This window comes from Hydra viridissima, unplaced genomic scaffold, assembly GCF_058129835.1.
Source record: "Hydra viridissima isolate aposymbiotic clone 2 unplaced genomic scaffold, HvirCarnegie_v1 scaffold_13, whole genome shotgun sequence".
NCBI lineage: Eukaryota > Metazoa > Cnidaria > Hydrozoa > Anthoathecata > Hydridae > Hydra > Hydra viridissima.
Window position 1 is genome coordinate 2,944,353 of NW_028324312.1, and position 24,221 is coordinate 2,968,573.

A 24,221-nucleotide genomic window follows, 5' to 3' on the forward strand; every position below is an offset into this window, starting at 1 on the left:
AACGGCACATGTAGCAATTAAACAATTATGAAAAGAATTGTCGGTATTGCATAGTAGAACACTCATGGAATCATCGTTTTGAGGTAAAAGTAGCAAAAAACTAAGAAAATTTAAACTAAAACTGCCATAAATCCGTAACCAGTTAACCAATTCCGACTGAGATTTTATCCAGAGTTCGGTGTGGCTGTAGGCTACATTTGCAGCGATTTTTATCAATTTATATAGTGATTCTCATTTTACAGGTGCTTTTATTGGCGCACAATGAAGTCAAAATTTCACTCCTCTTGAACATTCAAATTAAATTATTTTCCGCGGAGAAAATTAAAAGATTTCAAAACTTGCATCACAGGACTTCAAAGAGCTTCAAAACATCAACTGAGAAAACTTTTCGAAGATGTCAACTTCAACCTTACCAATCATAAATCGAAACTGCAGGACCAGCATAAAGGTAAAAAATAATTTTTTTTTGTTTTTTTGTTTGGATATAAAAAACTCAAAAAGTTTAAAACTGGAAAAAGGGCCTAACTGGTTTTTAGACGCTTCTAATAAAACTGAAATTCTAGCGACGTAATTCCTTCTTATAAAAGTTGTTGAACCTTTTTAGAGTGAGATCATGATCAAATGATGTAAATTGGAAATTGGAGTTGAAAAGACACTTAAATTAGTTTTTAAAAAAATATGAATTTGGTGTTGCTTTGTTTTCCAAAAGTAAAAAGTTGTAGAAAAACCCCTGCAATTTTGCAACAAATTTTACATCAAAAATATAGTGACATTTAAAAGTTACAGATTTTGAAGGTTTTCATAAAAAATATTTACAAAAATATATAAAATATTTAAAATGTATGATTTAAAATCAAATTGAATTGCAAAATTGTAAAATAAAAAGCGTAGATGTAAATACTGATTAAGCTTAAAATCTCATAAGAAAAAAGTACACTTTGTTTGACAAGTTCACTTTGGTTATTCAAATCAATTTAAAATCTCGCTTTAACATCTTTCCATTTAACATAAAAAATGTATTTTGATTTACTTTATCTTGTTAATATCCAAAGCAAATTTTGAGAACCAATCTCTTAAAAACAATTCCTTGAGCTGGTTTTGGATATTGCTTGGTGAATCCGTGCCGGTCTGATTAAAAACTAGACTGACACCTCCAGTAGAAACAAAGTAATCACCAGACCAATTTGAGGTGGATAGCAGCGCTGAATTGTCTGTCACCATAAACTTGTTGTGACTGACCCGTGTGTACGGAATTGGTGAAGAAGGCATTGTAAACATTTTCTAAAAAGAAAGTTTAATAGTGAAATTTAATGTCTCATTAGTCTCATTAAATATTGATTAACAAACTCTAACACAGATATGGATCTCTCTATGAATAAAAGAGAAATACAATCACGTGAAATAAGCTCAGCTATTTTTTCTCTTTAAGTCCTCTAGAACATCATCTGAACAAAAACAACTATGCTAAGCCAGAGGATAGAGCCAACTAAAAAACTTAAGCGAATCTGTTGTAAATTAGGCTTCTAGTCAAGTCTTTATAGTAACTCTAGAGTTTGAAACTAGGAAACTGGAAAGTTGAAGAAATAAACAATTCTGAAGAAGATTTTGATATTGATTTTGAGTATGAGTGCCAACGAACTTACTTTACAGATTTATAGATTGGTCAAAGATCAGGACAATAACAAAAAAGCAACAAACTTGTACAAAAGAAAATTTCTTTTTCCAGACTTCAGAAGTGAGTAAAAAAAGATCATCAGCTAATTATAGTAAACAGAAATATAATTATAACATTTTACAAAAAATTAGGGCATATTAAAAAGGCAGTGAACTGCATACTTCAAAGGATTAATACTTTTAATAGGTCCAAAAAATAGTTCTGAACTTCTTGTTGCAGTGGGAAACAAACAGGTTGATGTCAAATTATCTATAGATTCCTCACAGTCCCACCATTAATTCTATTTAAATATTTTTTAAAGTAGCATGCAAAAAAATAGGTTTTTTTTATTTTTTATTAAAGTTTGTATCTTAATCTCAAAAAGAGCTCACATCAGCATTTTTAAACAAATTCATTGATAATTTGAGTTTTTTGAGATATCATTATATTAACAAAACAATAATATTGATATGTATGCATTAAGCTTAAATATATCTATAAATTTTTAATTTAAAAATAACTAAATGATTTAATAAAAAGATAACTTTCTTTCTTACAAAAAATTTTTCAAAATATTTAACTAATCTAAAAAACATACCAAAAAATTTTTTAAATTGCCTAACATTTTTGCTTACAATTTCAACCAGCTTTCACAGAAGTCTATCATATACTTACAACTTGTAGAGATGAGTTATGGCGAGATATTTTTCCAAATTCATTCAGTGATTTTAAAAAAGCCACCTGGTCAGGAGAAGTATAGTTCCAATAACTGGAAAGTATACATACAGTTAATCCACGGTTGTATACTGCACTCCTCAATGCATTATCTATTACTGGCCAAAATTTTCTAAATAAACAAGAGAATACTAAAAATTTTATTTTCCTTAATCTTTATTCCTCATATAAATACATTAAACTCAAAATTAGAGAAGAATTTCTAGCGGTCAAGCATTTTTATCAGCGAAGCATTTTTAGCAGAGAAGCATTGAAAAAAGGATTAAAAACTTACTTAGGATTAGAGTAGATAATCGCTGCTTGGTAATCCATGACAGATATGTAAATAAACTCTTTGGCTTCATTGATTAAGTTCAATATGGCAGATAATTCGCTTGATCTATTCGGTGGACAAAATTCAGGAGGGGATGCACTCCAATATAATTTAGACGGAACTTTGTTTAAGTAAGCAAACATGGGATTGCCTAAAAGAAGTTTTTTTTTTTTCAAATAAGTCAAAAAGTCTGGTTCTAAAAATCTGGTGTAAATTAATTCAGGGTGAATTAGCAATAATTATACTAAACAATTAGCATTATACTTTGACTACTAATAAACATTTTCAATAAAAGTTTTTATTTTAGCAACATTTTCAACCTGGAAAAAAAAATATTGTGCAGTGGTTAAATTCTTCATTTATCAGCAACTGATTTTCATTTGAAGATAATAAAAGTATTAACAGAGTCTACTCCTTTATTTCAAACAGCTCAACAGGTGAACTATAGAATTCATATGTAAAACAAGAATCAAAGATAAGCCACAAACAAAACCACAAATTTTTAGTCAAATACAGGATAGCATAGTCCAAAGTCCTATGCACAAAATTGCAAATACTGCAGGGATCAATCTAAACAATTCATAGGATTTTTTTTATCAACTGAAGATCTAATGGTAGTTGTAGAGCAGCATTTTTTAGACCTTCTACTTCACTACTACAGAGATGGAAAAAAATTATCAGAGAAGAATTAAACTAAATGTTTTGAATTGTTAGGGAAATACATACATACATATATATATATATATATATATATATATATATATATATATATATATATATATATATATATATATATATATATATATACACATATATATATTTATACACACACATGTATATATCACAAACGCTAACTCACCCTGCAGATTGATGGATGATACTCAGATAATTTGAAATTTTGAAAAGAAATTGTGTACCTATGTTATAGATGGTTTGATATTTCAGTGGCCATACAGATGGAATACTTGCTCCATTCTCAGACAGCAACCAATTTGTTTCAAATATCTTTTGGAGATCATCTACAATACAAGAGCAATTGTAAAGAACCAATCCAATTTCTTTCACCTAAAAAGAACAAATAAACAACAAACTCTTAAAATCATTTTTTTTATGGGTAACATCTTTAAAAAATGTTTGTACACCTACCTTTTAAAAAATAATTTTTACATATCTATCATCTTTTAAATCATCATTATATATCTCCCATCTTTGAAAACTTAACACTGAAAAAATGACAATTCTATGTGCATTAAATTTAAATTTTATGAATAAAATGATTGTTCAAAAGAGGAACTGACTTGTATATAAGCAGAAACATGAAGAACAAATGGTTTGTAACTTTTTTAAGAGACATATTTCTTAAAAAGTAAACCACAGAAAAACTGAGCTATAATAGTTTGCAGGTTGCCAAAGGTATGTTGAAAAAAATGCATTATTAGCATAATAGTTAGTGGAGCAGAAACTACTATGCTCTTCTGGATATAATAAAATGAAAGATTGTGAAGATTTTAGATTTTTACTGAAAGATATATATATGACAATTTGCAACAAAAGTAAGTTTTACTTAAGCTGCTACAATGTTAACAACAGCAAAGATTTTTTAGTTGGTACTTTTAGCCACTTCTTTCTTTAAGAAAAAAAACAAACATATCTAACACCTGTCATATCACACCTTCCTGATATGAAAAATCCAAAAATTGAAATCTTTTATGACCGTCCGAGAAAAAAAATTCAATTTGAAGTTTTCGGCATTGTCCAAAAAGTTTGCAAAACGGTGCAATATGTATCTTTGGAATAAAAATCATAAAAATAAGTCAGAAATTGTATTAAAAACATTTTGTTGTTATTACGAAGCCCTAGTGAGTAATATTTAATTCTAAACAAGTTTTTGTAATTCCAGAAAAAAGCAGTTTTTGTCAAGTTGTCAGGTTAGAATTATTTTGTTCTATCTCCAATTTTAAACGTTGGGAGAAAATGAATTGTTAATTTTACTAAGTAATGATTACTTTTAAAATAAATTTTTTTTTTGAAATTTTTTTTCTAAATAGTTTCTTTAAATTTAATTATTTAAAGAATAAGTTATTATTTCTTAAAAAAGTAATAGTAAAATTTTAAATAATTTTTACTTATAGAAAAAAATCAAAAACTTTCTTTCAACGTATAAAATGGGAGATAGAACAAAATAATTCTAACCTGACGAAGTGTTAAATTCTGCATGACAACTTTTTTTTAACTTCAAAGCAAAAATGCCAAATTCTGTTAAAAAACATGATGACTGTAGGAAAACAGTTTGTTTCCTATGTTTGAACAAAAGTACTCGAGAATTGACAAGTTTTTTGATTGAACAAATCAAGAAATCAGTTTCATTCACACTTGACTTTTCTGACCCACGAGTTCCAAGTGGAATATGCAACACCTGCAGGGTTCTTTTAGGAAAAAAGTGCAAAGGTGAAAATGTGGCTCTCCCAAAACTTTATGATTTCACAGAAGTCCTGGTTAGACTAGAGACACATGGTCAGCCTTGTGATTGAATTATTTGTCGAATTGGTCATTTGAAAGCACTTCAAAAGCACCCTTTGGACAAATCAGAATCTTCAGGAGCTTCACAAAATCAAAGAAGATGTTCAGACTGTCTCATACTTGTTGCAAGAGGAGTGTCACATCAGTGCAATCAACACACAGTTCAAAAATTCCTTCCTTTCTTCGCCAAAGGTAAGTGTGATCCCTAAAGTCTTTGCCATCTTCTTTCATGTCAAGGAATTCATTGATCACAGGAAGGAATCTCTTGGCAAGTACAGTGAGCAGGCCACAGAGGCATTGCATCACAACTTCAGGACACATTGGGAAAGATACAAGATGCCAATAGACCATCCAGAATATTTGCGAAACCTACAAAATTGTCTTGTTGATTTCAACAGCAAGAACTTGTGAAAGCATTGGCTCCTCTTGAAAACCTGTTGAAATTTTTCAAGAAAATCATCATTTTAAATTTAAAATTCTGATTAAAATTAAAGGAATGCACTGTTTGTTTTTTGAATTTAATATGCGGAAAGTGCTGTGAAGAAATTTTTGATTACATAAGAAAAAATAACCTTGTATTTATTGAGAATAAAATGTTCAGAAAAGCAAAAATTGTTTTATTATGATTTTCAAAGCAGTCAACATACAATTTCTGACTTATTTTTATGATTTTTATTCCAAAGATACATATTGTACCATTTTGCAAACTTTTTTGACTATGCCGAAAGCTTCAAATTGAATTTTTTTTCTCAGACGGTCATAAAAGATTTCAATTTTTGGATTTTTCATATCAGGAAGGTGTGTATATTGTTCCCACCAAAGGGTTTTTCCAGTGCTTTTCGGAGTAATTATTCTCATTTTTGGACAATTGTGATATGTTTTAGGCAAATTTAATTTTAAACTGATTATATAACTTAAATGCAGATTTTAATGAAAATTTTAAAAAATTATCAAAATACAAAAACATTTGAAACTCAATACAGCATGAGCTGAGAAGTAAAATTATTGCAAAAACATTTGAAAATAATTATTCCCCTTTAAAGTGTCACATGATATTGAAAAAGCATTTGACCAATTATACTTGAAAATGTGTATTAAAAAAGCTGAAAACATTAAAAGAGTAAATAATTTTTTTTCTTTTTTTTCCTGTTCAAACACTAAAATTCAAGAACTTAAATACTCAAAAAGCATATTTAAATTGATATTTTCAGAAGTTGTTTAAAACACTGTTAAATTTAGTAATTTACTAAAATTTTTTCATTATTTAACTCCACATTTCAAGTTGCTTTGAAAAAATTACTGTATACTGTTATGTTTTGTTTTTGTTTAGTAAGTGTTGCAATTCTTTTTTATTGCTTATAAAAATCAAGTAAGTTAAGATAAGTAAACAATCAACTCCTGTTTTAAATTGTAACAAATATTCTAACTTTTGTATGATAAATAAATAAAGTAGCAAATAAAAGTTCATGTTTAATCTAAAAATATTTAATATGATAAATTTATAACTCATCATAAAAATATTTTACAGAACAAGCAGCCATAAAAACTTGTAACAGTTTTACAATTAACAATAACTCCTTCACAAAATCATGGATAAAGTTCATCACAGAATGGTAGACTTTTTAGTATCTTTAAGATTTTAAAGAATCTGGTTTGAAAAAATGTACCGATCCAAAACTTAAACCCCAAACATTTTTTAACAAGTTAACCTTAAATGCTACCACTGCAAATAATTTTATTTATAACATAATAGCAATTTTATTATTAGAGAAAAAGTTCCATCTTTATTTAAAAAACCTCACTATAATTGGACTGTGTGACCTGATAGATGAATTCTATGGATATTTACTATGAAATATAGTAAAGTATATAAACATACAGTAGATGAAGGAGAAATTTGTTAAATGTAGAAGATTTTTGATTTTAGAATAAATAAGAAATATTCTTATGATGCCATAAAAAAACCACTGGAGTAGTACGTACTCAGGATGAAGATAAGATCATTTTAAAATAATACTCATGATAATAGTTATAAAGCTCAGACTAAGAAGTGAAATGAAATACTCATGATAATAACTATAAAGCTCAGATTAAGAAGTGAAATGATATAGATGAAAATGAAGATGAAACTTTGACAAAAATAATTATGAATTTTTTGACAAAAAAAATTATGAACATTTCAAGCATTAAAAGAGTTTCAAGGCATCCAGACAAAGATAAATATATGTAAAGTAAACTTCTGTGTATTGTGCAGAATCTTGAAAAAAATCTGAAAAACTATAAACTTTAAAGTGCCTTGGAGCTGTTATAGTAGTAAGAGACAATTAGTGAAGATGCCATATCTACTACCAATAGGTAGTAGATGTAGAAGTAGTAATAGAAGCAGCCATGGATCAGGAAGACATTAGTTATCCCAGAGTTATCATCCTCAGCAAAAGAACGCTCAAAAAAACTGATGCTTCTCAAATTTACTGATAATAATCATTTTCTATTTTTAGGACTGTGAAAGTTTTACTTGTTTATGGCAAAAATAGCATTAAGATATATTTTGGTAACTGAGGGTGGATATTCTTTATCATTTACCTAAACTAAAATGCATTCCTTTAAATGAGAAAATCTATTTTGTTTAAATAACTTTAAGATTAAAATTTATAACACACTGTGATAAGTTAGAATTATGCATATTTTATCAACAACATTTATCCATTGGTCAATTTTGCATTAAGTTATTCAAAGTTATGCTAAAAAATGGTTAATAGTATGTAATCACATAGAATTTCCATACAAATATGAAATTTTTTGATTGAAATTGATTGAAAATTCACAGGGAAAAGAAAAAAAAAGTTAAAAGAAAGTTAAACAGCTGACATTATTGAAACCATTGACAATGAAAGACACCTATACTTTTTAATTAAAATTTTATTGAAAATAATCCTTGTGTGTATTTGAAAAAAAAAAGGTATATAAAATCTCAACAATCACATCAGTATAGACTTGGGTTTAAAACAAACAGTTCTAAGACTATTGTGAAAAAAAAACTCATATAAAAAAAAGAAAAGTTTTCACCTCGGTTAGTGCTCTCCAGTCCATGTTTGCACTTCCAAGATACATATTTTGCTTGTCAACAATAATTACTTTTGAATGCAATATACCACCTGCATTCACTAAACGCTTCATATCAAGTGAACGAACCTCAACATTCTTCAACTCTGTAAGCTCTTTTGTATTTAAATCTGGAAACTGATCTGTTGGCAAGCTTTGAATTATACGAAGTTTCACACCTTTTACATGAAGTAAATAATTTAATTTATTAGTAAAAATTTTATTAAGTTATTATATACAACTTACTGAAATGAATTTTCAATTGAAAAAAAAATCTTTAAAACTAGACAACTTGGTTAAACAAAGAAAAGTTAGTTTTCTGTCATAAATGAAACCGGTGATTAAAATTAGAGCAGTTTTTATAAATATTTACAAAACCTAGAATTATGTATTTGAGGTAATTATTTTACTAAAACTTAATTAAAGAAATGAAGCTGGTTATAGCAAATTAGACATAACTGAGTTAAACTCTTTAAATTAAAATTTCAAAATTAAACACAAATAAATGCTTGTTTATTTTAAAATCCTACCAGACTTTGCAGAGCTTTTCAAAGCTTCTAAAACTTTCTCTCCAACTTCTGCTTGACTGTAAGGGCCACCATCAACATCTGAACTTTTTAATGTCCAATAAAATGACAAAATGTCAATTTTTTTCTTTGCATTTTTAATCATCTTCAACCAATGGCTTGAAATAGAATCATGGGTGCTATTGTAAGCTAGAACTGGAGGTAATGTTTCTACAACTTGTAATGCGCATTGAGAATCAAAATTACAAGAAATTTTCTTATAGCCACCAGATTTGTATTTAGCTGCTGTTACGTTCGACTTAGTAATAAGGAATGCAATTAAGAGACAAACGGCAATAAATATCAAAAACGAAGATGTTAATAAAATAACTCCCTTTTTCAATCTCTTGAGAGAGGACTTTAACAGAGTTTTGCTGCTAAAAAATTCTGTTTTTTCATGTACTCCTTCATGATGAGGAGTGTCTGAAATGACAAAATCATCTTCAGAGTAATTCATTTTTGAAAAATGTGACCTAAAATATAAAAATATAAAAATCTATACATACTTTAAATAAAGTGTAAAATTTCGGCACTGTGTAACTATCAAATAACATTAATTAGCATTTTAAAGTACACCATAAATTTATATATATTTTTACATTAAAATTTCTCAAAGAGAAATAAGCTTAAAAACCTTCTCCTTCAGCTTAACTCTCAAATAAACTAGAATTTAAGTAAATAAATTGTAAAACAGATATAAAAAAGTTAAACAAAAATGTCACTATGTAACTAAAAATGATTAGTCAAGAATAACAATGTTGGGGAAAAATGAAGATAAACAGTTGCTTTTAATACTCTAGTGTCAACTAGAGCATAATTCATAGACCCAAAACTGAAATCAACACTCCAGAAGCAGGGTTTATACAGTAGAAATTAGCTAAAACTCCCGTTTTATTTAAGGACTTTCCAGGATACTTTTTTTTTCAGAACATTTTAACTTGATAGATTTCAGGAAGTTTCCAGGATTTTCATCTCATTCAAAAATTTCAAGGAACTTTTTATGAATGACAAAAAGCTATTAACAGAATATGTAAAAAAATTACATATCAAATTGATTAAATGCAGACTTCATTTAGTACACCAAACCACAGCAATCCACATTCTTAAAGTAATAATGTAGATTGGTTTAAAGCTATTTGACAAACAGGAAGGTCTTACAGATTGAAGAGTTAAAGACGACATTTAAAATTTAAAAAGTATATTACGAGCAACACTTTTTCTTAGAGCATCAAATAGGGAAAAAAATAAGTATTGTGCAAATCATTCCTAATTTCAGATTTGTCAAACGATTTGCATATTTGGCATTAAACGATTTGGCATCAAATATTTTGATTTTTTTAAATATATGTGAAACCCCCTCTAACTCAGCGACAAAAACGTAATGAAAGGAAAGATAAGATGACACTTATTGCGATAATTGCTACGGTATGAGAAAATTTTTGCATTTCTGTAAGTTACTTATTTGTTTTGCTCATAGCTAAAAAACTAATCACTTTTTCTGTATCTTTATTTTCATATAATTGCAGATTAAGTAAAAAAAAATTTACATGGATTATTACACTATATTACAATGAACTGTAACACTGCTGATGTATGGACGAAATAATAATTCAATTATTTCAACATTGCGTGCAGTTTGATGAAAACTACCGGGTGAAATCCACTTTTTACCACCAACAACTCGGCGATTGGTGGCTCCAATCGAAGATACAGGGACAACGCCTGATAACTTCCAAAAATTGCTCATTAGAAAATGTAGAGCATGTTGCCGAAGTTGTGTATGAAGATCCTGAATAGGGATTGCAATCCCGCACACATTTCAATCCGCGCGGATTTTTTTAATTTTTGTGCGGATCCCACGGGATCCCGCGCGGGATTAGTAGGTTTCTTATGCACATTATAAAAGGCAAAATGACAATTGTATTTTTCTTTCAAGTATTTCAGAAAAAATATACTCAACTTATTAAATTGATAAGATAAGGTAAATAAAGCCAAAAAACGCAATTCATTTGTAAATCAATATAATTCTTAACATTTAATGAACAAAAAGATAAACCAAAGTACATAGAACATCTTTAAGCTTTACGTAGAACTATTAGCTTTATTTGTTTTTTAAAATATCAAATTGAGAAAATGATTGTAAGAAATGGGCTCATAAGAAACAGACCCTACTTAAAGTATCATCACTTAATCTACTCCTCAAAGGACTGCATATGTAACCAGCAGCTGAAAAAGCTTGCTCGGCCTCTACGCTTATTGGTGGTATGGTCATCAAGTAACTATGCGCTATATCTAGAAACTTGCCTCTTACTCCATTACTTTCATAGGCAGACATTTCCGGCTTCAATAATTTATCAAAGTCTAAAGAATCTAAATTTGGTCTCTCCTTTACATTTTCTGTCCAGCTGTTCTTGTCTTTCTGTGTTTGATTTTCCAATTCTTTTTTCAGCGATAGAATTGTAGGAATAAGTATTTGGGAATTGTTAATAAAATCTACAGCTTCTTTTTTTCCGAGTTCATTTTCTTCGTCGGATTTTTTAAGTAAACTAGTAGTCCATTTAAATTCTTATTACGACGTTGTGTAAACCTCTCACGAAGTGCCGCGGCTAAATCTATGCTCAAAAGTGATGATTGCTTTTGCAATCTAGCATATCTTTTTATCTAGCATAAATTGAAAAGTTGTTTCCACCGTGACAAGGTTCGATTCTCTTCTGCATTAAAGTTCGAGACCATGTTTTAGTGGTGCCAGGCAAATAATTAAGTCATTGATTTGGGACCACTCTTCTTGGGTGAAACGAATTTCTGACCCAACATCAATTAAGGCTTTTTCAATACACACTTTTAGTCTATGAAATCTTTCTAACATATCGAACATACTGTCCCACCTAGTTTTACAATCAAGAATCAACTGAAGCTTTTTCCCGTGTTCTTGTAGGATATATTTCTGTAAATATGTATCATTTTTTACAGGAGAGTTTTTAAATATTTTTACAACCTTTCTCACTTTTTTTATGAGATCTTTGTAATTGCTAACCAATTCACCAGATGGTTGGTCCAAAAGCATTGTCAAACCATTTTCTTTATTTATAACTTCATCATCCTCAGTTTTACCACATTCATCTTCTTCTTCACAATTTTCATATGTAATAAACGATTCTTCGACTTCTCCGCTGTTTTTCTTGTTAAAGATATCAATAACTGCAAGTTGTATTCCATGAGCATAACATAACTGTTGATAGCAAGACATTATTTTACCGACTTTTACCATCACACTTGCTCTATTAGTGGTCATGGCAATAATGTCTTCTTGGAGGTCAATATCGAAGCTATTTAGCCTTTCTAAAACTAACTTGACGCAATATTCTGCATTACACGATCCATGGATTCGAATCAATCCAAGATTAAAGTGTTTCGCCTCCATTTGTAAATTTAAGTTTAAGTATCTCTGACTATTTTGTGATGTCCATTCGTCAAACGTTATTGAAAACTTTTGATTTTGCTTTTTTAGTGATGTGAATTTTTGCATTATATCGGTTTTTACAGAATCTGAGAATTTAACTACCATCGATCTTATAGTATTAGGTGAAGTAGGGAGCCGGAAACCACTCTTTGAAAACAAGTACCGTAAATCTGAAGATGTGCAAAAACTATTAATTGTAAAGCCATCTTTTGCAACCATGCGCGATACCATTTTTTTCCATAGAAATTTCCTTTACGAAAAACGTGTCAATTGTTCTGACTTTTTTCGATGGAATTACTTCTTCGTCTTCGCAGTCGATGTATATTTTAGGCTCTAGTTCAACTGATTCATGCTGTTTTGAAGTTGAAGCTCCGTCTTGTTGTAAAACGTTTGATTTTAAATCGGTGCCACGTTTAGTTTTTAAATAAATTAATAACCCTTCAGTTGATCTTTGATTAATTTTTAAAATAGCCGAACATAACATGCACTTCGCATTTTCTTCATTATCACTTTTTTTAAAATAATTCCATATAGTTTTAATTTGCGATATGCTTAGTACTTTTGTTTTAAAACCTTGATGTAAATAATTTTTAAAGACTTTTTAAAAAGTAGTTTTTAAAAGTATATTTTTTACAATTATACACGCACGTTTTCAATTTCACGTTTTCAACATACTTATTAACAACAATTTCAACATACTCATTAGCGAAAATTTCAATATAATCATTAATTAAACAAAAAAAAATTTGAACAAGTTCGATTAATATTTTGCTAAATAATTGCTTATTTTTGAATGATTTTTTTATATTTATAGCTAAGAAAAATATTTTAATAGCTGAAGATAAATTTTTAAATTGATTTGTTTCACAAATACATTAAACACTTTTAATTTGATATCTTTTTTGTCTTTTTTGTTTAAAAGAATTGACCTTTTTTGTTTAAAAGCAATTGTTTCAAAATCCCGCAAATCCCGCAAATCCCGCGGATCCCGCAGTAGTTTTTGCGGGATCTCGCATGCGCTAAATTAATGCGGGATCCCGCGGGATTGCGGGATCACGCAATGCGGGATTGCAATCCCTAATCCTGAAACATCGATGTGTTGAAACATCGATATGTTGAAACATCGATATGTTGAAATATCGATATGTTGAAACATCGATATGTTGAAATATCGATATGTTGAAACATCGATATGTTGAAACATCGATATGTTAAAACATCGATATGTTGAAACATCGATATGTTGAAGAACGCAACAGTTAGAGTTTTCAATTGCTTTCAATAGCTTTCAATAAACGCATCAAATTTTGCTTAAAACCTACACTTGTTTCTGCCTAAAATACAGAGAACTCAAAAATAAAAACAAAACTCAAGAGCTGATGTTAAATGACCAAAATCTGGAATTTCAAAATTTTGAATTTCATTATGCAGAGTTTGCGGTACAAACTTTGCATAATGAAATTCAAAAACCCAGATTCGGCTTCAACACTTTCAATATCAGACGAAGCTCATTTTGAGCTCAACGAAGCAATAAATAAACAAAACCTTAAGTTCAAAGGGAATTCCAAATCCTAGGTAACCCATTCATTACTTTTACATCTGCGTATGACCACTATATGGTGCATATGACCAATATATAGTGCAGAGTAACAGCCCAGTTCATTGCTGAACCGTATTTTTTGAAGATGACAGAAATTTTTCACCCATATTCCTGCACAATGAACCGCTTTACAGAAAGCAATATAGTGGACAATATGGATGATTTTTTCGCAATAACGATCCCCCGTTAGCAACAACTTGAGATATTAAATATGACAAACAACCAAGAACGAAAGTCATAAATAGTGAGAGTGGTGTTAAAAATAATTTCTTTTATAAAAGTTTCGTTGAAGTTTTACAGTGCTTTTAATACTATTTAACAGGGTTTTAAGAAAATAAATCATTTTGTTGGTATGATAGATTTTAAATTAATCATTTTATACAAAAGAGAAACAATGTGTGTGAGAATATGTTTTGAAAAAACTATGTTATAGCTGTAATGCCTTTTTTCGTTTTTAACCTTTTAACGAATACTGTTTTTTGTATACACATGCATGCGTGTTAACTTTTAATATGGTGAAGTAAGGGTCTTTAGCTATGCAATATATTTTATTACCGCATTCATCCACAGTTTTTTTTAATTTAATTTTTTTCAGATCGTATGTGCTCTCTTTCAAAAATGAATATACTTGAAGAATGGTGAAAACTTTTGTACGAAGACAGAAATTCTCGTTTAGGGGATTTTATTTTTCAAAAATTTGTCCGATGTCCGATGTAATTTTACTGATGTAATTTAAATTTAGAGAAGTCTTTGTAGTTAAAAAGTTTTTGTATTTCTTACATGAGATTTTCTTAGTACTTTAAAACTAAAAAAGCTGGATTTAAAGTTTAGGGAAATCGCGAATTGCCACTGAGTTGACCACAGCTGCTGAAGTAGCAAATCGTTTGTTGGGTCGTAGAAAAAGTTAAAAATCAGAAAAAATCAAGTTGCGTTATTTATTATGGCAAGCAGTTGAATTGTGAAGGGGCATTAACTTATTAGGTCGATTCTAAAACTACTAGTCATTCTTATAAATAGACGCGAAGGTGGTCATTTAAGGCTGGGCATCAAGCTTTTAAAAATGTTATCTTGCTTACGTCATTAGTATTAATTAGCAACTGGCAATGTGTTTGAAGCTCTTGTCACAGCACTTAAAAAATACTTTTTACGAATTCCAGTGCTACTGATGAGTTTTTTACCTTTTCATTTTCGTTTTGGCTGTCACTCGATTGAGATTGAGTGACGGCTAAAACGTTATTTGAAAATATCCGCGGCCATCATCAACACTCCTTTGCGTACCAAATTTTTTTTTCCAAAAAAAAATTAAAAAATATAGAATTTTCTACAACTGAAATCAACAAAGTTTTAAATGAAGCATCTCAACTTATTCCAACACCTATAAGAGTTGGCAAATCTCAAAATACTGTTAAACTGCTAAATACGATCATACACTCTCCATAATATATGATGAAAAAATATGCAATACTGTGACTGACACTCGTTATCAACAAAAAATTGCTTACTTGGTACAACTCCTAAAACCTGGGATGATGAAGATCGGATAGTGAATATGACAATCATTCATTCAATAATAATTATTGAGTATAAAATATTTACTGATTTTTCATTATAACTAAAATTATGGTTTGCATAAACATAACTTGTAGACTTTTAAATCAAATTCTAGACTTTTTCCACCTTGTTGTAGACGCCACCTAACTTGTTGCGGACGGTTTACTGTGTGAATGCTCTGACGAAAAAGATTTAGTAAATGACATTGTTTGTGGCGTTGTTAATGAAAAGGTACCCAATGGTGAAATTTGGGTTAGTATTATGGTTATCTGGTCAACAAACCGAGGAATTAAAAAAAAAAAAAAAAAAAAGAAAAGAAGAAGAAAATAGCTACAGTAGTTGCAGAATAAATTTTTGATTACAGTTTGAACTTTATAATTTTTATGAAATTATAAGCAAAAAAAAAAAAAAAAAAAAAAAAATAGAAGTCAGGGAAAGTGTTCAAATGTAATTTTTATTATCGATTATTCTTTTTTTTTTTTTTTAACAAAATATTAAATATTAAGGCGGCGTTCATGAAAACCGCAGTACTAAAATTACACAGGAATAGTTTCTTAACGGTTAAAAATAGTTTAAGAACTATAACTGAAGCAAAATTGATTCCTACACTACTTTGAAAAATAAACTTGATAAATCATTTAAAATTTATTCATTGAAAGTTTTTATAATAAACAGACCAACAAACATGCAGCGCCTGAAAACGCTAGAGCATTTTTAATTTTGGATGGCCAAAACTCCACTACAATTTGTTTAATACAGCTTACAAGAAGAAATTTGCAAGTACACAATGTCCGTTTTTTAAAAAATGTTCCGAAATTTTAGTAAGTTTTGAAAGTATTTATCCTTTTTGTGCAAAGTGTAAACAATAAAATAGTTTTAAAAATATGTTAACAAAACAATAGACTAAGCACAGCCACATTCGCATCACCGTACTTCGTAGTACTTTGAAAAAATTCGTAAAACTTTGTAATCAAACTTTTCAAAACTTCGTGAGTACGAAGTTCCAAATTTGTGAATATTCGCATCGCCTTTGTAAAGACGAAGTCACGAAAAAAATATTTTGCATCACTTTGTAAAACTTCGTGTGCGAAGGTACGGCTGACAATAGACTATATTATCGTCATAAATAATTTCCTAACTAAATTATCGGTTTATTGCAAGAACTTATAAACTTTAAAAAATCATAAAGTGAAGTTAACATAACAGAGGAGTTCGTCTCGATGAGTTTTGTAAAAACTTTTTTGTAAAAATTTCTTTAGTAAATATTTAACCATGTAATGCTGATTTACATTTTTTGGGAAACTTTTTTCATAACGATAAAAACTTTTGAAATTTTGTAATGTCAACTTTTAAAGAACCCAAAGCTTTATCTCATTCTCTTATAACCATAACACTCATTCGTTTTGTGTTTGTGGCTTAAAAGTATCTTTTTATTTTTTATATCAATGAAAATTTTTTTATTTGTTTTGACATCTTTTGAAAATTTACAAAGCATTTTTAAAAAAAGATTAATATAATTTTACAATCCAATTCTTAAAATGATCTTGTGTAATTTTACAAAGATGCTTTATTTAAATGTCAATATATTTTATCAAATACGACAAAATTAATTTATGGTAAAAGTTATGATAAATGTTAATTGTTGACTGGTTTGGTGGATTGGTGTCACTGGATTGATGTTTAAAAAGAATTTACCCCCCCCCCCCCTTGGATCAAGTTTCTCGCTTGAAGATGCTTGGAGTTTATTGTTTTCCTAAACGACGCAGAGATCAATATGAAAAAAGAGTTTTTTCTTTTATTATCATTTTTTTTATAACTTTAACAATAAAACTGTTTGTTACATGGTTTGAGTTTTAACACTTCTGGTTGTAAACATTTCTTTGGACAAAAAGTAATAAAAAAGAGAATGTTAAACTTGCACATGAGATTTAAAAAAAATAATAATTGTAGTATAATAATCCATGAGTCTTTTAAAATTGAATATCAATCGAAAATAGCGCTAAGTCCTTAAGCTCTATTTTTGGCAAATTTTTCTTCAATCAACTTTAATAATTCGTCCAACAGTTGTTGGTCGGTTGCTTTGTTTATATCAAAGGTTGATAGTTCGTTGCCAACTTTTTTGTCGCTTCTCTTTTCTTTCGCATCCTCAATTGTTAAGGAATCAAAATATTCTCGTTTCCATGGTAATCCCTCAGGACCTGCGATGAATTTAGAGCCAAATCCCTGCTTTTTTTGACGAATTGAATTTATTTCTGAAGGTCCTGATAATTCTTTTCGGTAAGCATCTAAGGCTTTTTTCCACGGTAATCCTTCAAAACCGAAATTCGACTGGGCTATTTTAGAATTTGGAGGCGTATCTTTACTCCTTTGGTATTCGCTTCTTTTCTCAAAAAACGAATCTAACAGCTCTTTCTTCCAAGGTAATCCTTCGGGACCTTCAGTTAACCGTGAATAAGAGGCTAAGTTCCCATCTTTTAATTTATTTCTTTGTAACCAGTCTTCGAAGTCAGTGTTAATCTTTGCTTTTTTAGATAAAGGGTTATAAGAAGGATTTGAAAACTGGTCATCAGAATCTTTTTTCTTCCGATAAAGTTCTAGCAAATCATTTTTAAAGTCATTAAGATCTTTTTCCATCCTGGAAGAATACTCACTATCTTTATCAGGCAATAACTCATTTCTGTTCTCACCCAATTGATAAATGGCCTTGTTTTCATTTTCTTTTAAATTGTTAAAGTGGCTTATAAATTCATTACCTACGTGGACGACGGGAGAAAACATTACTTAAAAATCTAGTGATACAGGATATAAACATCAATAAAATCATTCAGTTGCATTTTCATTTAAATATAAAGGTTTTACATTTAAAAAAATAATAATAAAAATAAAATTTATTTAAAAGTTTTTATATAAAAACAACTGACAAAAATATTTTACGCATACAATTTCGTAAATTTTTTTTTCGTAAATCAAATTTCTTTAAAATTCTTTCAGTTGCAAGTTTATATTCATTTCTAACTTTTATCAGTGTAATCAACAATTGTCCTTATTTAGGAAATTTTAGTTATTTTAAATCCCACTGGAAAAATTAAACTTTTCATTAGTTGATGTAAAAAAAAAAAAGATCTAAATTGAAAAATTTAATGATTTGTTAAATAATTTAGAGAAAATTGTTACGAAACTAAATTTTTTATTACTGAAAAGAAATTCTTTTTTGAGCAGGCTAAAGTAGCTAGAATTGCGCCAACCTCAAGCGCCAACAAGACAGCTTACTTTATGTTGCATGGAAATAAAAATTTCAACAACAGAAATTAATTTTTGTTGAGGATGTTCTTTAATCATCATCAAAATAAATACAAAGAACTATAAAACGAAAGTTTACCGTATGCCAGGGAATGGATAGATCCAAACAACGAAACCAATAACAACAGCAAAATCATGTTCAATATCAATTAATTTAACTAAAAATTAAATGAAGTAAAATAGAGATATAAAGCTATAACAAGTAACAATATTGTAATGAATAATAACAAATAATACCAACCGATAGAAAAACTACTAAAATTCTTCTTTTTACTTTTGAAAAAATAGGCCTAAAATATATAAAAGGCAATCATAATAAATATGTGCTGCAATTGCTTGTCATTTACATATTTAATGAGAAATTATTATAAAGTATTTCGTAATATTTTTTTGATTTACGGTTACGTAAAACTTATCGTATTTATTTATAAGAATCTCGTTTTCATTAAAAGTAATGATAATTAAACATGGCAAAATGCTTTGAGTTGTTTACCAAACTTTGTCAAGGAATTCTGTGTATTAGTTAACTTTCTTTCAAAATCAATGACTTTTCGTGATCGAAAAATAATCTTTTACCGTTGAACCCTTTTGTAACTGATTTTAAAAACGTAACCTGTTGTATAAGCTATTTTTTTCTACTTTATTCTATTTATATACAATCATACATGCTAATTAACTCATTGTCCCCTCTGAGATAAACACAAAATATGAATGGAGCATGAAACACAAAATGAAGCCGAATAATACAAAATTTTGTCCTGGTTTTATAAAAGTTGGAAAAAATTAAATTTTATAAAACATAGCAATCAACATAAGTTTGCTAAAAAATTTTTTTTAAAAAATTACAATAAATTTAAGATTTGAAATTGCTGTAATGCTTTTTCTTATTTAAAACGAAAAAAGTTATGAAAAGGCTTGTCATTTGATATGTACCGCGTGCAAAGCAGTTAATAAAAAAGCAATCAAGTGACTCTGAGAACTTTTTTAGGTGTTAAATTGTGAAGAGAAATGACCGTATTTTAGGTGTTAAATTGTGAAGAGAAATGATCGTATTTTATAAACAGCTAGAAGTAAACAATTTTTTTTTATTCAAATGAATAAGTGCTATAAGATGTCATTAGAGAAATGCAAGACTTTAAAGTCTTCTAGTTTTCACAGAAGATGAATTATAAAATTCCCCTAAAATAAAGTTTAAAGGGCAGCAAGGGGCAAAAAGTGTGTCAGTGACACAACTTTTATAAGCCAAGAAGATAAAAACCTCTTTCCCTTTCCTAAAATATTGAAGTTTGCTGCGGGTTCGCGTCAGCAACATCAAGTATCAGAAGCAAATATTAGAGATTTATTTTTAGTATTCATAAAACAGATATTCCTGATGTGACTTATAAAGAAGTCAAGTTCGAACTTCTCTACCAAATAAGCTACCCCACAAAAAGGGTGTTGATGATGTCATCACTAAAACAAGTTCGAGGATTTAAACACGAGGGATTATCTTTGAAATATAAGCAAAGATATTTTGTCACGGACAACAAATTGAAAAAAAACATCAATGAAGTTTGTATCTGCGTGAGACAAATGTAATGTTAATGCGATAGAAAACTTTAAAAGAATTTCCCCCCGTTTTTTATTTGCGCAAGTATAACTTGTTATTTTTATACTTGCTTCTTACTTTTAGTGACGATTACATCAAAGAGTAATCTTTAATGTGGCGTTAAATATCCAGTTTTAATGTGATTCACACGAAGTTTAAAATATCATTTAAATTGTAAAGGTATTTCTCAACATTTAAAACTACATCGGTCATGAGAAAAATACAAAAAAAACATACTTTATATTCTTCCGATCTTTTTTCATTTATTATATTACAACATCAAAGATAAACTGCAAGAAAAAGTGATTTTTTTTAAACTTTAAACTATAATGTTTTTGAAGCTTACAAAACATTTGTGTGTATATATATATGTATATATATATATATATATATATATATATATATATATATATATATATATATATATATATATATATATATATATATATATATATATTCCATTTATGAGTTATAACAACAAAATAAAACGCAACAGTAGCAGCAGCAAATGCAACATAAAAATAATACCAAAAAAAAACGAGGGGTCTTTCGTGCTTTTTAATTTTTTTGTCTGACGCTCGATAAGATAATCAGATAACAATCAATAGGATAATCAGATAACAATCAATAGGATTATGTCAAGTGAGAAAATTGTAGAAGGCAGATTTTTGATCGATTCAAAATCACAAAGTTCTAATAGGTTTAAGCGAGTAGTTTTTACCGCGCTTTAAGATTACACAGACAACTACTAAAAAAAGACTGGGGCTGTGCTAGTTTTAGCACATCAGAGCTTTAGTTTATTACAGAATAAAACCCCATACATAATAAAATAAAGCGGTAATTGCGTACTCTTCACGCTTAGCTAAATGGATATTAACTAATATATATATATTCATTCCTGCCCAATCGCAAATCTTTTTACATTTGTTAGTACATATTAAAACCATTTATCACGTAAAGTTTCAAGAGCTCATACCGACTTCTCTGACGTCATTAAAAATATATTTAAACTGACTTTAAGTAGTATTAACTTTTCTTGAGTCAGCAATAAAAGATGGCAGCTACGCTAATCACTGGGATTCTTTTGGCATCATTTGGATGTTTGCAATGTGATGAGAGTAAGAGGAATTCTTTCGCAATCTTTTTTTATTTCAAAAAAAAAAATTCCTCATCAATTTTTTTGTTCATCTTCGAGTTTTTTCCATTGATAACTCTTGATAACTAATTCACCATTAGGATGCCATTAGCAAATGATCAAAACATTAAAGCATCGGTCAAATGATCAAAACATTAAAGCATCGGTCAAATGATCAAAACATTAAAGCATCGGTCAAATGATCAAGACATTAAAGCATCGGTCAAATGATCAAAACATTAAAGCATCGGTCAAATGATCAAAACATTAAAGCATCGGTCAAATGATCAAAACATCAAAGCGTGTTTCAAATTTTTCAAACTTCTTGATAACTCTACTTATAAAATATTTCTTATCTTTTGCAGCATCGCAAATTTCAAGAGAGCTCATTAAATTAAAAGCTTTATACGATGCCGAATCATCAGGAAATAGTGCTCCCCCCGATTCCTCCCAATCTGAATATTCGTTTGAGATACCCGAAACTCAGCAAATTAATAATCCATTGGACAAATTAAAAGAAATGTTAGGTGTGTTAATTAAGAAAGCACCAGATTTTATAAAAAATCAAAATACTGAACCCTCATTGTTGCGTTCAAAGCAAGTAGACAAAGACCACTCATTTGAAACTTCGGCCACACGACTCTATGGCCCTGGTAAAAAAACAGTCGACGTTGGATTTAGCAGAGATGGAGACGCCAATTATGCTAAAAAGGATATTCAAACTAACGACGCTGTTGGTCCTCCGGGCCCACCGTGGACGTTTTCAAATTCACAAAGTAACGAAGAAAACAAGCGTCAAGAAAAATTAGCTAAAAAAGTACAAATTTATAAAAGGCTTCTGGGTAATATCAAAGAAATCGCAGCTGCAGACTTTGATTCGTCTGACCAAACAGCAACCTTAGAAAAAAAAGACTTGATTGACGCTATTGACAAGCTTATTAGGGGGATTTAAAAGCGAAACTTGGGTGCCACCCAGAGTAATTAAGTTTTTAGTTCATTATAAAATATATGGTCGTTTTGTCTGATTAAAAAATTATTGTAGATAAAATGCTCAAAGATTTGTATCGCAGGCTTTTCTCTTTTTTGGCTGTACTTATTTTAAATTTTGGCGACAAAAGTTCTTTTTTTTATGATATTTTACTTTAATTTTTAGGGATAAAACGAAAAATTATGACATTCATACAATCTGGTACTCCAATGTCAAACTTTATTATGACCATGTAATTATTAAATTTGAATTAGAATACCAGATTGTATCGATGAATGTTAGTGGCGATCAATAAGAAACAGCTCAAGCGTTCGCATGTGAGCGCGAAACGTCAATACCATTTTTTTTATTTTTAAACTCAAACTATTTTACCGAGAAAAAAGCGGTTTATAAAAAAAAAGATAAACGTGAAAAATTAAATTAATTAAAAAAGCTTTTATTTGAAAACCGAAGAGAAGTCCACCCGCTGTGAGAAATCTGACTTTAATAAATGCGCATTAAATAGATTGTTAAATTTTTCCTCTTCAACTGATTTGATTTTCGTCTTCTGGAAAATATTTTAGTTACTGAAGCAATTAATTCAGTTCTTGAAATAAGTCAATAAAATATATTTAATCTCCCAAATAAAATATATTTAATCTCCCAAATGAAATATATTTAATCTCCCAAATGAAATATATTTAATCTCCCAAATGAAATATATTTAATCTCCCAAATGAAATGAATATAATTACCCTAACAAAAACAAGTATCATTTGAAAGTTCTCATTTGTAGTAATACTCTAAAGTGCTTTCAAGTATAATTATCATTTTGAATGTGGACAATGCACTTAAAATAAACAAAAGCAATACAAAAATATTTAATCAAATATTCCTCCGTTTATCAGAAAATTTAAGATTGTGCCGCACATAAAAAGATAGGTAGTTAGAGATAAGAGAAGGTTGGTATTACCTTTAACAAACATTTTAATTTTGATCAACTTTATTTACTTTAAAACCTAGTTGTTGACTGAGAAAAAGTTGATTTGCTTCGTCACCATAAAGGCCATCGTTTTATTCAAGTTATTTCATATTCTTTTAGAACCACGATCAAGCTTTTTTAAAAAAGAAGAAAATAGATTTAAAAAAAAATAAATAAATAAATAAAAAAGTTATTCAAGTAATTACCATTTTTGATTTCATGATCGGATTTCATGATCAGAGTTCAAACTCTTTGTAGGGACACTATTTAGATTTGTAACAAAGACCAGACAAAAGCTATTTTTTAACTTTGTATCATAATGAAAAAATTTATCATTTATAATTTCTTATAACAAATAAGATATATATCATAAAAATAATAATAGTAACTTAAAATGTCCAGAAAAATGATGTTTTACTGTATATTTCCATCTTATACTCGTTCATAAGAAGAAAGTGTTCATATAGAGGGAATCTAATAAAATCTTCTTATAAAATCGTAACATCCCATGATAAAAAAAGCCGCCTCTCTTCAGAAAGTTCCCGAACGGTTCCCGAACGGTTTTGTGTTGAATTACTAATAAGTTAGGAGAGAAAAACAAATCCCACCATGCTAAAATTTTAATACACCTACATTAAACAACTCTAAGACTATCTATTCTACAACCACCAGGCAACAATATTAAAATAAGTTCAAACTGAAGATACGACATAATAAAACATAGCTTGTTGATATTCTAGGCACAGGC

General features: G+C 29.0%; 3 protein-coding genes across 3 annotated transcripts; 1 reads left to right on the top strand and 2 right to left on the bottom strand.

Moving 5' to 3' along the window:
* Nucleotides 1–736: 736 nt before the first annotated feature.
* LOC145194863 (5'-3' exonuclease PLD3-like) lies at nucleotides 737–9,403 on the bottom strand. Its single transcript, XM_080072566.2, has 6 exons — nucleotides 8,855–9,403; nucleotides 8,289–8,503; nucleotides 3,620–3,767; nucleotides 2,664–2,853; nucleotides 2,330–2,501; nucleotides 737–1,281 (listed from the first exon to the last, which is right to left on the bottom strand). The coding sequence occupies exons 1-6, from the start codon at nucleotides 9,345–9,347 to the stop codon at nucleotides 1,027–1,029; spliced, it is 1,473 nt and encodes a 490-aa protein (XP_079928692.2). The 5' UTR covers nucleotides 9,348–9,403; the 3' UTR covers nucleotides 737–1,026.
* A 7,898-nt stretch (nucleotides 9,404–17,301) lies between these two features.
* LOC149880065 (uncharacterized) lies at nucleotides 17,302–19,438 on the bottom strand. Its single transcript, XM_090071031.1, has 4 exons — nucleotides 19,295–19,438; nucleotides 19,043–19,091; nucleotides 18,881–18,959; nucleotides 17,302–18,254 (listed from the first exon to the last, which is right to left on the bottom strand). The coding sequence occupies exons 3-4, from the start codon at nucleotides 18,936–18,938 to the stop codon at nucleotides 17,509–17,511; spliced, it is 804 nt and encodes a 267-aa protein (XP_089927157.1). The 5' UTR covers nucleotides 18,939–18,959; nucleotides 19,043–19,091; nucleotides 19,295–19,438; the 3' UTR covers nucleotides 17,302–17,508.
* Nucleotides 19,439–21,322: 1,884 nt separating this feature from the next.
* LOC149880066 (uncharacterized) lies at nucleotides 21,323–22,655 on the top strand. The gene is made up of 2 exons (XM_090069921.1): nucleotides 21,323–21,507; nucleotides 21,890–22,655. The coding sequence occupies exons 1-2, from the start codon at nucleotides 21,444–21,446 to the stop codon at nucleotides 22,474–22,476; spliced, it is 651 nt and encodes a 216-aa protein (XP_089926047.1). The 5' UTR covers nucleotides 21,323–21,443; the 3' UTR covers nucleotides 22,477–22,655.
* The last annotated feature ends 1,566 nt before the right edge of the window (nucleotides 22,656–24,221 follow it).

Bases quoted from the DNA above. Each gene is read 5' to 3' on its own strand.
- LOC145194863 (XM_080072566.2), bottom strand. From the start codon at position 9,347: ATGAATTACTCTGAAGATGATTTTGTCATTTCAGACACTCCTCATCAT. The intron at 2,854-3,619 runs GTACACAATTTC...AACTTCTTTTAG, and splicing joins TCAAACCATCTATAACATAG to GCAATCCCATGTTTGCTTAC. The intron at 2,502-2,663 runs GTAAGTTTTTAA...TTGTTTATTTAG, and splicing joins ATTATCTACTCTAATCCTAA to AAAATTTTGGCCAGTAATAG.
- LOC149880065 (XM_090071031.1), bottom strand. From the start codon at position 18,938: ATGATTTTGCTGTTGTTATTGGTTTCGTTGTTTGGATCTATCCATTCC. The intron at 18,255-18,880 runs GTAAACTTTCGT...TCGTCCACGTAG, and splicing joins TATCCATTCCCTGGCATACG to GTAATGAATTTATAAGCCAC.
- LOC149880066 (XM_090069921.1), top strand. From the start codon at position 21,444: ATGGCAGCTACGCTAATCACTGGGATTCTTTTGGCATCATTTGGATGT. The intron at 21,508-21,889 runs GTAAGAGGAATT...TATCTTTTGCAG, and splicing joins ATGTTTGCAATGTGATGAGA to CATCGCAAATTTCAAGAGAG.